Below are 15,803 nucleotides of genomic sequence, written 5' to 3' on the forward strand. Positions count from 1 at the left end.
GCAACTTTACCTACTGAGCTGCATCACTGTCCCTAGGGCCTCTTTTGCAAGGGTGTTAACCTTATCAGGGGTGCTCTGCTCCAAGACAATCACCTAAGGTCCCCGCCTCTCAGCACCATTACCCTGGGCTTGAAACATATGAGTTTAATGGGACATATTCTGTTCTTCATTTTCAGATTGCTTTCTCAACATAGATCACCTGGAGAAATAGTATGTGTACAACATCTTGGATTTTTAAAAGGACTTTATTAGACATGCCCTTCTTCATTTTGAATAGTACTCATTTTATAACTGTTTGCAGAGACTCTTTCTACAGCCACGCCTAAGAGCTCTCTGCTTACTTTATCTTTGCTGTTCAGTTCTGATCATGCCTATATTGCTGAAACTATGTCCAATTTGGATTTAATCCTAAAATATCCCAGAAATCATCATATTTCTTAAGGGGATTGAAAGGACACATATGAGCTCTGAGGTCCTGCTTTCCATACACTTAGCCTATGGAAAGAGCTTGATAGTGTCTTTGGAATCATGTGAACTAAAGGAAGCAAGGAGCTTAATTGATGGGAATCTTATACAATGCTTCCTGCTCAGCAGATATGAAAGTATGTTTCCAAGTGAGATAATTGCCACCTAAGAGTATAGAGCTCAAAATATGACATACACATCACTAAATATACACAATTAAGATAGGAATCTATATACAAGTCTTTCTGATTTCCTCCCAGAATGTTGTTCTCTTAGTGCATTGACATGTTTGAGTTAAGACAGAACATCAGACTATACTGAGTAAGATTCGTGCTTCCTTACTTTTTCTTTATTATTCCGTTTAAATTGTAGTTTAGAGAACCTGGGGACTATAAATCATTGCTCCCCAGATGGGATAAGAACTCCAGGCTCACCCCAACTCAAAACAAGAATAATCTTACTCCCTTAAATAACAGCCAGCCAACAAGACAATCTGAAATTGTGAGCGAGCTAGATGAGAGAATAGGAGAAAAACCCTTGTCTTCATCCAATTGGTTTCATTTTGCAAAGTTTTAAGACAGTGTGAAGAGGTTTTACCAATGACAAACAGAATAAAAGTGCCTATTGAAGGCCGTTTTCCAGTAATGGCCCCCAACTCCTCATTCCCACTACTGGGAACCCTTCACACACAGCATCCAAGATCAGACCTCCTAAGTAGAGCATCTCTCTCCCTGGAGATTTTTCTTGTTGGGACTTTAATTAAGCTCCTGCCAGGCTTGCAAGCTTTTTAATTTTACCTTTCTTTCTTCTTTCTTTCTCCTTCCTTCTTATATCAGCCTGCTTGCCAGGAGTTGTTTTCCAAGCTGTCACAATTATAGTAAATGTACCCTATGATATTAAATTTAGTGACATTCAAGTATTTGTTTTTCCAATTATCTACAGCAAAGTTTTCTTGCAGGAAAAGATTTTGTTCATTCATTCATTCATTCAATCATTCCTATCTATTTACTTCAGATTGTGCATTATAAATGAAAGAACAATACATCAGAAAAAGAAGCTTCATGGAGTGGTGTAACTCATCACCCTGTAATGTCACCCATTAAAAGAAAATTGATGTCACTTAACCTTACACACTGCTCAGAAGCCAACTGTAGATAGTGCTGCTGGTGAGGGAACAAATGAGTGAGCCAAGAGAAGATGGTATTTCAGCTGATGATTTAACACATATTTAATGAAACACAATATTTGATATATTTAGGTTCCCTTGCAAGACCTCTTTGTCTGCAAACAGTGCAATTCTGAAAATATAAAGGCAGGGACAGGGAGTACAAGAGATGACCCCTTTAAAGCAGATTGCAGAAGAAGCTATTTTCATTTGAGAAAGCTTAAATTTGGTGGCCTCAAATAGATTTCTATCTTTGTTTTTGGTCTGAATAATTTTGGTTTTAAAGCTCAGATAATATTGCAGGCTGAGAAATAAAACAAGTCACCAAAATGACAAAACCAAAGAATACAGATACAAACACGGGCACATACTCGGTTCTCTGTTCTCATGATCAGTATCGATCTCATTATTGTTATTAATGCTACCACACCCGGCTCCTTTCTGGGGTATACTTACTGATTGCCTCCACAAACCGCTCAAAGAAACTGTAAGGGAAGAGCGGTTCAGACAGCTCCCGGAAAAACATCTTCAGTGCTCCGGTGACCACGTGTATGTCCTCCCACTGGCTGTCATCCAAATTCAGCTTCTCTTCTGGGAAAACACGAGGAGAAATGGAACAACTGGTTTTAATGAAACAATTACAAGACACTAATTATTATGTTAATGTTTGCCTACTATCATCAGCAACCGTTAACAGCCTTCTGCACCTAGAGGTTTGGTGCTGTGCATGGATTTTTTTTTCTTCTCGTTTTCTGTAGGAAGGGAACATTTTCAATGGAATGCCATCTGTAGGAATGCAGCTAACAAAAAACAAGGGACACAAAGAGACAGTACCATTGACACAGTATGTCAGATACAGTTATTCCCATAATGCATCAGTATGAAAATTAGCATCACAGCTCAACATGATTCAAAGCTATTTGGTTTTGAGGCCGAGGGGCTAAGAGATGCCAGCGATGGCTGGCTCAAGGGACCGGCCTGAAGGCCTTGCTGAGCCAACAGGAGACATATGCTAAACACGGCAATAGAAAACGAGTTATTGCTTTACATGTGTTAGCCTTGCAATGTACAAGGGAATAATGGCTAACACTTTTTTCTGTTTTTTTTTTTCCTGTCTTTTTCTTTTCTTTTCTTGCCTATACCTAAAAGTCAGCAAGGAACAGAATATGGGGGAGAATGGATATTAATTTCTTCTTACTGCTTCAGAAATATTTTTCTTCAGTTTTCATCTCAGTGAGGAAAATGTACCCAGCAACAATATTAGACAGACCCCTGTTGGCCTATGCGTGCTATGCAAAGCTGCCAAAATGATAACACACCGACGACAAACCACAAATGCTAACCAATTCTTTAGAAACAACAAAAATATTTGCTTGGGAAGCCTGAGTGAATTGCCACAGTGACACACTGAAGAACTTAGGTGCCAGAAGTGAAGGTTCAAGAGGGAAGGAATGTGCTCGGGGATTATCACCCGCCTTTAACACTCCATAGGAAAATCTGGGATCATTCTCACACAAGGCAGAGATGATTGTTGTCTAGAAGTGATATCTTTACATGTATGTAAGAGGAAACAAGATACTATGACATTTCTGCTGATCTGTGGGATAAACTACATACAAATGATGTTTTGATTCTAGGCTTAAAGGAACAAAAGTTTCTCAGTAACAATTTGGAGTTAATTGAAAAGCCAAGAATCCTGGTCAGAACTTACAGGTATTTGGTTAACTGGAATTTTTTCTCTATTTTGATGATGTCTGAACTCACTGTCACATCCCCCCAGTGTGAGCTCTATGAATGCCAGGGAGCATTTTGTACCAAAAGAAAAAAAATAAGAAAAGCTGAGAACTGTCACTGTTGGGATTCTCTGCAGGAGCTGTTTTGCTAACAGTGTTCATATCCTTTTAAAAATATTAGCTCACATCAATATCAGATCTTTTTTCTAATGGACTATTATTGTCAGGGCTTGTAAGTGACATTCCTGTTCAGTAGTATTTTGCAAAAAAGGAGGATGAGGTGGATCTGTTCATGTCAGGGGGGCTCTCTCCAGCTTCCTTTCAATCATAGTCCCTGCCTCCATCATAATACACGAATATGACCCACAACAAAATCAGCAGAGGAGACCTTCTCTCTGCCCTGCAATCATTTTGATTGATTGTATTTCAACAATTAGTCTTTTATTTGGCTGCACACTATTGAAATAGGCCGACAGCATCTTAGCAGGCCAGCTTTAAACAGTCAACTGCTAACACAATAGCATCAAAAAGGGAGACCTGATGGGTTTACTGTCACTTTAAAGAACGGGGTTTTCACATTGTTGAAATCTGTCAGATATTTTGAAATGTCCCTCTCACTATGGTGCCACACCCCCCGCGTGCCCTTATAATAAAATTGGTTTTACTCCTGATTAAATCATTTTCTCCCTACCCACCACCATACTTCTCATAATGGACCTGTGCGCTCTACAGCTGGTGTTCTTCCCATGGTACCAATTCTTACTTTATCTTTTAAGCACTTTGCTGCTAAGATCTCATGCAGAGTGCTTATGTTTTGTTAAGAGCTTCATTCTTAGAGAAATAGTTTAACACATGTTCTAAAAATGTTGTACAACTTATTGCTTAAAACACATTTAGAAAATGTATCAGTACTGTAGCTTTGGCACTGAACTTTAAGTGGAAACCTAAACATACACACACATGTAGGCAGACGCATGCACACAACTTCCCAACTTTATTAGAAACGCAAAGCCTGAAACAGCATTGTGGTAAGTAGATTAGAGACTGCTAAGGGAAAATGTTCAGAGGGTCGAAAGGAGCAACAGGAATGACAAATAACTAAAATAACTACTCAACTTAAGCGAAATGCCATTAATGTTAGTCACTTTCATCTCTCTCTCTCTCTCTTTCTCTCTCTCTCTCTCTTTCTCTCTCTCTCTCTCTATTTAGTGATTGTGAAAGGGGAGCATTTCTGTATGCAGGAAAGGAAGTATGACAATTGATGAGTGCCACTTTACTGTGTCTGCTTAAAAGCCTTAAGCTGTGCTATTGTTAATTTGTGTCACTTACACAAAAATTCCTAATATAGATATAGATATCAGTAGTAGTTGTCATTTAAAGAAAAAAATAATTATAATTTGTAACCTTCAACAAGTAGCTCAAATAAACAATATGGCAAGAGCTGCCATTAGTCACTTGAAATATGCTAGCTATTTTTTATATACAGCATTTCATAATCAACAGCTCCCTTATAATCCAGAGGGTCTCATGGTAGAGCTTTCAAGGCCATGCTGGCTTATTTAAACATATAATTATGCCCAAATAATCTTCCATCTCACAAAATCAGCCTGTTCTAAATAAAAACTAATCATAACTCTTTCCTGGTATTAACAGGCATCATTCAAATACATCTGCATTATTTGTAGGAGTTTTCTAACTGGACTTTTCCCTTTTCTGAGAATGTAAAATTTCTCAACAGTGGTACCCATGCTGCTTGAGTAAGGGTGATCTTCTGTAACAATAAGTCTTTCCACCAGGCCGCCCAAGTTCTGCCTGCTGCCCACGTTAATGTCCCAAGTAACACACAGAGACTTATATTAGGTAGAAATGCTGCTTGGCCAATGACTAGGATTTCTCATCTGCTAGCTCAGTCTTAATTATCATAAATCTATGTATTTTATAAGACTTATTTTATTGGACACCAGCGGCAAACATCCTGTCTTCCCAGGCTCACATGGTGACTCTGCATTTTCTCCTACCTTTCCCAGAATCCTCATGACTCCTAGTCCCACCTATTTTGTTTTCCTATTGGCCAACAGTACTTTATTTATCAACCAATAAGACAATCATATACACAGAAGGACCTCCCCCATCAATCTTCCTTATGGAGCTGTCCATTGCATTCTGGGATGTATGGGCAACGTGCCTGGTCTTGACCCCCTAGAGGCCAGTTGTGTTTCCCAGGGTTGACTGTAGAAAATGTCAGTCATTCCCAAGTATGTTCTGGGGCTGCAAATTCTTCCTGGTTAGCAGGACTGTAATGGAGGCTGGAGGCTGGAGGCTGGAGGATACCAGGGTCTATGGACACTCATATACAAGATCCCTACAACTATATATATGTAGACACTATGATTTCCCTAATATGTATTTTAGAGTTGATAATTCATGTTTTTATTAAAACTATTATTACTGTGTGTTGGAGGTGGGGTGGGTGGGTGAACACATACTATGGCATGTATTTGGAGGTCAGAGGACTGCTGTGGAATTTGTTCTCTCCTGCTGTGGGTCCAGGCAATTAAATTCAGGTCATGAGGATTGCAGGGCAAGCACCCACTGAACCATCTTGTCAACATTGTAATTCTTAATTACTAACTAAAATAAAAGCTATATATATATATATATATATATAATATCAAAGTATTTACAACAGAAATAGTAACTGAATATTATGTAGCACTTATAGAACACTATGCTATACATTGCAATTATATAATAATTTAATTATATAATATTTATATTCAATAAGTAGGTAAGACAATAAAGTAGATGTTGTTGGCATAATATACATTTTACAGAGAGAATAAAAGGGGATTAGCTTAAGGAATTTTCCTAAGAGTCACAGGTAGTGAAACTGACATAAGGAGCCAATACATCCCCACTTCGTTTAAAATCATTATGCTTGTTCATAATTTTGTCTGGCAGAGGAGAAAAGGCTAGTGTGAAGTGCTAGTAGATTGACCTGACTTCAAGAATGAATATTTTTACATTCTATGCCTAAGTATCTTATTTGAGAGTGTGCTTTTATCTACAAACCAACTCCAATATTTAGTAATTCCCCCAATCATTGAGAGGCTAATTCTTATATGAGCAGATATAAAATAAACTGATCATAAAAAGAAATAGCATTAGGAAACAGTCAGAGATGAAACAGACTATTATGTGATGAGGTGTTGAAGAAACATGATAGAGTGTAAAACAAATTATATGGATATATAAAACATTTTTTAGGCCTGACTCACTACTGACACATTTTATATCTATTCATTTATTTGTAAAGTGAAGATGGTTAGAGAGACAAATGCTGCTGTCGAAGGGGAAAGGGTATACAGCATTTGGAAGTTTTAAAGAAACAAACATCCAAGATATAACTATGATGAGCAAGGTAAACACAGGCTCAAAAGGCAAAATACATAAAGGATGAAGGCAATGAAAACACTGAATGAACATTATGAATCATAATTACTAGTTTAGATAAATTATTTCAGTGTGATGTGGCTTAGGGTCAAGAACAACATCATACACCAGGATCTAATGATGGGGAAAAGTCTGGTTGATTCACACTATCTCATAATCCTTCCATTCAAAATGTCCTGGGTTCCCTTGACCTTTTACTTAGGATATTTTAAATATTTTAAACACACTTTAGCCAATGTCTTTAAACATATAATGTAATTAAGGTATGTTAAGATCAGGAATCCATATATTATGAGGCTTTCAAGAGAACGTTAATACATGGGAAAATATCTTACCCAACAAGGTAAGATTGCCTTGAAATGCCTCTTTGTGAAGGAATCTTAGGATTCCTTGTGAAGGAATATTTTATCTATTTTTTTGGAAAAATGAATTTGTGAGAATCAAAAAATATGTTTGAAAGAGAAAAGTCCACTATCATTTCTAAGACAATTAAGGATAATTTTTCCATGGGTTTTAGAGAACCTGATTCTTTATTATCACTCCACTCTTTTATTTTTTTCTCCATTTTTTACTTTAAATTAGAAACAAGATTGTTTTACATGTCAATCCCAGTTCCCTCTCCCCCCCCCCTCCCCTGCCCACCACTAACATCCTACCTATCCCATACCATTTCTTCTCCCCAGGGAGAGTGAGATCTTCCATGGGGGGTCTTCAGAGTCTGTCATATCCTTTGGGATAGGGCCTAGGCCAACCCCTGTGTGTCTAGGATGAGGGAGTATTTTTCTTACAGAGGAGACTTGTAAGATGGTTCTCTGATGGCCAGAGATGCCAGAGATTCCAGAGCGGGTAAACCTATATATAATGTTTGGCTATAAAATAAACTAAAAGGTCACACATATTAGAGTAGATAAAATGACACTCTTGTCTGTAAATAGATAGCTTCTGTCTAGGTCATTGTGTTTGAAGGACTAGAAGGAAGTCAGTTGAGTCATTGACATAGATGAAACTTTCTTGTTACTTCTTCAGAGTGACAGTTCAATCTGATTTCTGGTGGGTTAGACAGGGTCAAAATTATCAAAACTGGTAATACAAACTCTGTGCCAAAGCAGTGCCTTCTTATGTTGCCCCTGTAGAAGCCCCTCTCTGCCACACGCACTGGTTATAACATGAGAATGCACCGAGGACATCATCTTAGAAAACTAGGCCAGTTGGCCAGTTAATTTGTTTGTTCACTTAATTTTTATTACACAAACAGGGACTGAGCACAGACTGGATACTAGTCACTATGCTGTGTGCTTTAGGAAGCTGCAGCTGGCAGACTGCCTTATGTTCCTCAAAGGAGAGGGCTTTACCAGGTGCTCAGAACCATTGCTAAAGTAAATACTGACTGAGTTCTAACATTTCACATCTTATGTCTATCCTCTACATCATACTCTGCTGACCTTGATAATAAGTATGACAAAATTAATAAATATACCACCATCAAAAGTACATGATGCCAGCTAGCTACAGACTGAATCCCCAAACTTATACATTTTTGTACTTAAGGCCTCATGCCTGTATTTCAGAATATGACAATTTGGAGATAAGTCTTTTAAAGAATTAATTAAAAATATAAGGTCACATGATTCCAAACACTATGACAATCCAATCTGAGTAGTGTCCTTTATAACAAGAGAGCAGAACATACTGAAGGGAAGACTAGGAAACATTGGATGCCAAAGATGCCAAAAGGGATGGGTATATCTATACAACAAACATCAAGGATGACTGACTTTATCTATTTAATAAACATCCAGGATAGACTCTTGGGATGACAACAACTTGGTCCTGGTTAGAACTCAGGTTAGTTTTGCAGCCCCAGTTACTATATATAACTAATATAACAGCTGATGGTTTTGCATAATGAAAGACAGTGTTGTATTCCTAGATTATATCCTAAAACAAGGGCTGTAGGAAGAGACCCTGATACCTGTACCTCTGATCACACCCATTTGGGTGTGGTCACTGGTATGTATAGAGGTAGGATAAGAAGCAAGGAGGACTGATCACCAAAATATACAATGAATTCAAGAAGCTAGCCACAAAAACACCAAACAATGCAATTAAAAAGTGGAGTACAGGCCAGGCGTTGGTGGTGCACACCTTTAATCCCAGCACTCGGAGGCAGAGGTAGGCAGGTCTCTGTGAGTTCAAGGCCAGCCTGGTCTCCAGAGTGAGTACCAGGATAGGCTCCAAAGCTATACAGAGAAACCCTGTCTCGAAAAACAAAACAACAAAAAAAAAGTGGAGTACAGAACTAAATAGAGAATTCTCAACAGAGGAGTCTAAAATGGCTGAAAGACACTTGAGAAAGTGCTCAACATCCTTAGCCATCAGGGAAATGCAGCTCAAAACCACTCAGAGATACCATCTTACTCCTATCAGAATGGCTAAAATCAATAACACTAATGCTGGAGAGGATGTGGAGAAAGAGGAACACTTCTCTATTGCTGGTGGGAGTGCAAACTTATACAACCACTTTGGAAATTAGTATCGTGGTCTCTCAGGAAAATAGGAATCAGCCTACCTCAAGATCCAGCAATTCCTCTCTTGGGCATATACCCAAAGAATGCACATTCATACAGTAAGGACATATGTTCAACTATGTTCATAGTAGCATTATTTGTAATAGCCAGAACATGGAAGCAACCTATATGCCCCTCGACTGAAGAATGGATAGAGAAAATGTGGTACATTTACACAATGGAGTACTACTCAGCAGGAAAAAAACAATGGAATCTTGAAATTTGCAGGCAAATGGATGGAACTAGAAGAAACCATCCTGAGTGAGGTAACCCAGTCACAAAAAGATAAACATGGTATGTACTCACTCATATATGAATTTTAGACATAGAGCAAAGAATTACTAGTCTACAATCCACATTTCCAGAGGAGTTAGGAAACAAGGAGGACCCCAAGGGAAGGTTGCATAGTCTCTCGAAGAAGGGGAGGGGGACAAGAACCCCTGAACAAAGTGGGAACATGGGGGGAGAGGAAGGAGGTGGGAAGGGAAGAATGGGAGGGGGAGGAGAACAAGAGGACTGAGACAGGGGAGGAGTAGAAGAGGGTAAGAAAGGAGATGCCTTGATAGAGGGAGACAGTACAGGTTTGGAGAGAGGTCTGGCACAGGGGAAATGTTAGGGGATCCACAGGGATGACCTCAACTAAGAATCCAAGCAGTGGTGGAGAAAATGCCATTGATGCCCTTCCCCTATAATGAGATTGGTGTCTACCTTGGTTACCATTCCTAGAGCCTTCATCCAGTGGCTGTTTTAAGCAGAAACAGGCACCCACAGCTAAGCACTGAACCATAGTACTGGAATTCAGTTGTAGAGAGGGAGGAGGATGAGCAAAGGAGCCAAGACGGGGCTGGAGAGACCCGCAGAAACAGTGGACCTGACTTAGTGAGAGCATGGAGACCCTAGTCATAAAGTTATGGAAACAGCTTTGGACCGAACAAAGCCCTCTGAACGTGGGTGTCAGCTAGAAGGCCAGGGCAGTCTATGGGACCTCTAACAGTGGAGCCAGTCTTTATCCCTGGAGCACAAATGGACTTTGGGAGCCGATTCCCTATGGAGGGATACTGTTGCAGCCCAGATACAGCAAGGAAGGCTTGGGCCCTCCCCCAGACTTTGAAGGTCCCTGGTGGAGGGCCTCACTCTCTCTGGGGAGGAGTTGGGGAATGGGTTGGGGAGGTTGGGGGGGAACATGGGAGGATGGGGGGTGAGGGAATGGGGAGGATGGATATGTAAATATGAGTGATAATTAAAGAATTTAAATTAAAAAAAAAGTGAGGAGAGGAGGCACTCTTCCTTTCTCCGGGTTCAGGCCAGGTCTCTGAGGCATCTGGGACTGGACTTCTCAAAGTGCCAAATCTGGTTATTGGCTCCTCATGGAAGTTTCCCTTCTTAACAAATTACCAGTTAATAACCTATCCTGTGTTGGATCTTGTTCCTTATCAAAGGGCTATGTCAAACTTTTGAAATACAGAATAAAGCAGCTTAGATTATTCCAGATGAATGATTATTTATATTTTAAGGAATAATTTGAAGCCATGATTCAAAATTGCTTGCCAACGTAACTGTAAACATATAGTTTACAGTTTGGGGTGCCAAGGAATAAAATACAATTGCCATTTTCTTACTCAGCCCCTTTTCCACAAATGCATTTACTAGAGCAGAAATTAATTGCTGTTCTTAAAGGTGGCGTCTTAAGTACCAAAGAACATTCAAAATGATGTGACAAAATTTACCAGGCAAAGCCAATAGTCTATGGTCATGGCTTCTATCAAAGAAGAAGGGAGAAATTAGTTTCAGATGTGAAATTTTGTATTCCGAACCCCAAAGACTTTTCATTCCTTATAGTTTATGTCAGAAATTTCCAGGAAACTGACAGAAGTCTTACTTCTTAAAATGGTTCAACCTGCACATAAAATAGGTGCTCCTGCCACACAGTATACATAGCCAATTCTTTTCAGCCTTTCTGAAGTAGGAAAGAAGAAGGAAGCAAGGAGACAATAGGTGCTTTCTGAGATGCTAAAAATTTAAAAACAAAAACAAAAGAGAAAGTCATACACTTCCCAGTGAGATATTCTGGCAGCCTATACTGACTTGTTTCTATCTACTTTATACTGCATCTATACCTTTGAAAGTCATCCTAGATGCCCAAGTCATGCACACAATGCCACAACATAATATGAAATATCTGAGATCATCTCTTTGAAGGAGGAGGCAGAGTGGTCTTCTACCACACCAAGTGTTGGAAGCAAGTTGATAATGGGATGTTTCTATTTTTATGAAATCATCAAATAGTAACAGCAAATAGGTAGAGATGAAATTTAGGAGGCAAGCACCACAGATGGAAAGTATAACAAGTGTGGCACTGCTTTGTGCATTTTTAATTTACAGTGGCATAACATAAAACATCCTCCCATCACTATAACTCCATGAGTAATGGCATCTCATAAAAAGTGGTAGTTGACGTCACATTTCTCTCTGGGTGTCTAGATATTCTTCTGTAGGCATCTGGAAAGCAGTGGTCTTGTACAGATTGTGACAACAACACCAAAAATAAACAGATTTTTCTTTAAGTTGGATCGTAAAAAAATGATGTATTTCTTGGTGCCAATATATATATTTTTAATGACCTTCTTGCTTAGAGCTTTCAACGCTGCTCTTATTTCCATTCAGTCAAAGGCCTTTTGTACTCTACAGACATTATACACAATGGTTCATTTTATGTGACTGTCTTCTCCAAATAGATTCCAAATTTGCTTGAATTCCATGGGTGATTTCACATAATACAGCCTCCAAAGGGTAGAGAATCAGTGGAATAAAATTTACCAGTCATGTTGGACAGCTTGCTTCATGTTGGCTCTAAATGACACCATTGCTCATTTGTCCCATCCAGTTCATGTTACATTATTTAATATCAACCTAAGGGGTCAGTTCCTATAAATGACTATGCACAGATAATCATTCCGTTGTATGTGAACACAGGGATGTTACATAACATTGAGCCTTTGTCTCTTGTTAGATGTGAACTTCTAAGTTCCTGTGAGTTAATTGAGGTCTATATGTAATGGATCAAAATAGACCTATCATTCATTACCAGAAAGCTTATTTGTATATTGTTCACTTTGCCAGCGACAAATGTTTCCAGATTCTAATATGAAACTCTGGATTTCTTTATTCTCCTTACTAGTTTGTTGGAATTTGTTGGGTGGGAAATGGAAATACTGAACAGAATAGGGACTTGCCCTAGAAATTAGATTGTTGATTTAGAAGTTAGTCTGTAAATAATCCTTCAATAAAGTAGATGAGGTAAATAAAATTGGTATATTTAGGTATTGCCTCTTAGATTTATTAAAACCATTTTGTCTCCAGATAAAATGTAAAACAGTTATCAAATGAAGAGAAAAATAATAATTATTTTTCTTAGATAATACAGACAAATTTATTTCTTAAGAGTAGTTTAGTGAATTTTCTACTTCATATCACAAGGATAGTCAGAGCTCTATAGATACAAAACTCAACATTCACAGCAGTGTGCATACTGGACAGGATAACATGGTTCCTGCAACAATGTTTTGTCAAAACCACAGAATAAAATTTATACACAATTATGTATAAAAGTAATTTTTGAGTGAAAAATAGTGAAATACATTCCTTAATGAATGAGTATTCTATCAATAACTAATTTTTTTGGTTTTCAGAGATAAAAAGTTTGCGTGGTTTTCTACCTTCAGTGAGGTTTGCTTGTCTAAATGTTGGGATGGGTTGATCACTCCCACTTTCAAAGATGTGAGTCATACAATTTGCTCTGTTGCTCTTTTCTTTTGTAATTTAAAAATGATAACTCTTATAAATGACTCACAGGACTGCTTTCAAAAATTTACCAAAAGTGAAATAAAAATCTATTTAACATTGTCAAAATACTTGATAACATGATATTGGAAAAATACATAATTTTAAAAGAGAATTGTGTAATACAGTAATTTAAATACTTTATTATTTTGATTTGATATATGCCATGTATTGAATCAGCGTTGATTGATAGTACAGCATCCTTGCCTCATCTCTTAGTTATTTAGTTTACACCCACAGAGAAAACTTATACTATAAATTCTTTAGGTCTCCTTTCAAAGACATTTCCTGCACTCAGGCGGTATTACCTTCTTTAATAAACAAAATGCAATTTATATATTCTTCTGCACTTTGATTTTTCACTAGATATATCTTGTGGATCATTCAAAACTAACATTAGCTCTCTCTGTTTATTTATCTACATATTCATATTTGTGGATATATAATGACTCACTTAACCAGTCACAAATTCCATCGTGATTGTGCAAATAGACTTGTACTAACATAATTTTGTATCTGTATCAGTATATACCCATGTGAATAGAGCAAGTACCTAAGTGATTAATTCCTATGCTAAAGTTTGTATGTGTATTTAAATTTTAATAGGCATTGCCAAATTGTTATTGTACTTGTTGAGCTAATTTATATTACATCACAATGTTTAAGACCATGTGGATCACTGGAATGTGTGTAATCATTGCTATACATCACTACTCTCTGATGTCCACAGATGAAGTATACCTGTAAACAAATAGTTGACCACATAAAATAACAAGTAAATACAGAAAGATATAAAGATTTTGAATAACAATACATATAAACTTTGTTAAATACCAGAAGAGATACCTATAAAAGGTTTACTTTTTATAAATTTGTGTATAAATTTTATTAAGAAATCTGAACAAGGGGGATCTCATGGACTCCAGACTGATATCTGGGAAACCAGCAAAGGACTGTTCCAGATCCCCTGAATGAGGATGTAAGTTTGGAAGGCTGGTTAAACTATGGGACCTCTGGTAGTAGATCAGTATTTATCCCTAGTACATGAATGGACTTTGGGAGCTCACTACACAAAGAGGGATGCTCTCTCAGCCTAGACATATGGCAGAGGGTCTAAGCCCTGCTCTAAATGATATGACAGACTTTGAAGATTCCCCCATAGAAGGCCTCACTCTCCATGGGAAGCAGAATAGGGAGTCACTGGAGAGCAGGGGAGGAAAGGAGGGATTGAGAACTGGGATTGACATGTAAAACAAGCTTGTTTCTAATTTAAATTTTTAAAAAAAGAAAAAAGAAACCTGTAATAAAAAATCACACATCAAAATTAAACACATCTAAACTCTTTATATCTTAATGAACTTATGGACACTTAGATTAGTCATTTGGAACAGAAGCTATAGAGTGTCACATTAGATTTTACATTTTCACTATCAAATATTGTACTTATTTACCACCAAAAAAACTACAAATCCATGAGAGCTAGAACTAGAAAAACAATTAACTTTATATCCTCTTTCATAATTCATGTCCATTTCCTGTATTCATTATGTACTCTCTCTCTCTCTCTCTCTCTCTCTGTGTGTGTGTGTGTGTGTGTGTGTGTGTGTGTGTGTGTAATTTCCATTATTCATTCTTATCTTGACTGATAACTAAGATTTAATCTTTGCTATAGTGATAAAAGCAGCAGTAGACACAAGAGTACACACATCTCTATGGTATAGAATGGAATTCTCTGGATATATTCATAGGAATAAAATAGCTAAAGTCTTTTGGTAGTTCTTTTTTTCTGAGAACCCTCCAAACTGATTTCCACAATGACTGTATTAATCCACAAACAGTGAATAAAGTTTCCTGTCTATCCAGATCTTCTCAAACATTTCTTGTCAGATTTGATGAAAGGCTTTCTGATTGGGGTGAATGGATTCAATATCTAATTTATTAAAATTATCCAGCAGCTTGCACACAATTAATGGTCATTTAATATATAACAACAGTATTTATGAATGAGAGAAGAAATCTCCTTAGCAGGAGTTGTTAAGAGGACTTGAGAAAAGAGAAGCAAACAAATGAACAAACAAGCAACAAATAAATGGAAATTGTATATTAGAAATGAAAAATACCCATTGTTTTACCATTGTAGAACAATATAAGCATTGTAGCATAAGATCAAATAAGACTAGTTTAACATATTTAATCATTAAGCAGTATATGAATACCTAGTGCCCTACTAAGTGCAAGAAATATGTGAAGGAGAAAATGGAGACTGAAAGACATAAAAAGTGATGTATAATCTCTTGAAGTCACTAGATTTTCCTGATTTTTGTTTGTGGTTCTATTAAAATTGTAATGTTTCCGGTCTAGGCCCTGCTCCAAATGAAATGATAGACTTTTAAGATCCCTCAAGGAAGGCCTCACCCACCCTGGGGAGCAGAAAGGGGTTGGAATAGGGGGTTGGTGGGGGGCAGGGGAGGAGGGGAGGGAGAGGGAACTGATACTGACATGTAAAAGAAGCTTGTTTCTAACTTAAAAAAATTGTTTCTGTGCAGAGTTACCACTTTTCGTTTTATAACTTTTTCATTA

The 15,803-nt window shown here is 37.6% G+C and overlaps 1 protein-coding gene across 1 annotated transcript in view; it reads right to left on the reverse strand.

The window, feature by feature from the left end:
* The window catches only part of Arhgap15 (Rho GTPase activating protein 15), a 574,586-nt gene that overhangs the window by 128,483 nt on the left and 430,300 nt on the right, over positions 1-15,803 (reverse strand). The window contains exon 12 of the mRNA XM_035447073.1: positions 2,087-2,221. Coding sequence (XP_035302964.1) covers positions 2,087-2,221 — 135 coding nt within the window. The remainder of the gene's footprint in view (positions 1-2,086; positions 2,222-15,803) is intronic.

This window comes from Cricetulus griseus, chromosome 6 (assembly GCF_003668045.3).
Source record: "Cricetulus griseus strain 17A/GY chromosome 6, alternate assembly CriGri-PICRH-1.0, whole genome shotgun sequence".
Lineage (NCBI taxonomy): Eukaryota > Metazoa > Chordata > Mammalia > Rodentia > Cricetidae > Cricetulus > Cricetulus griseus.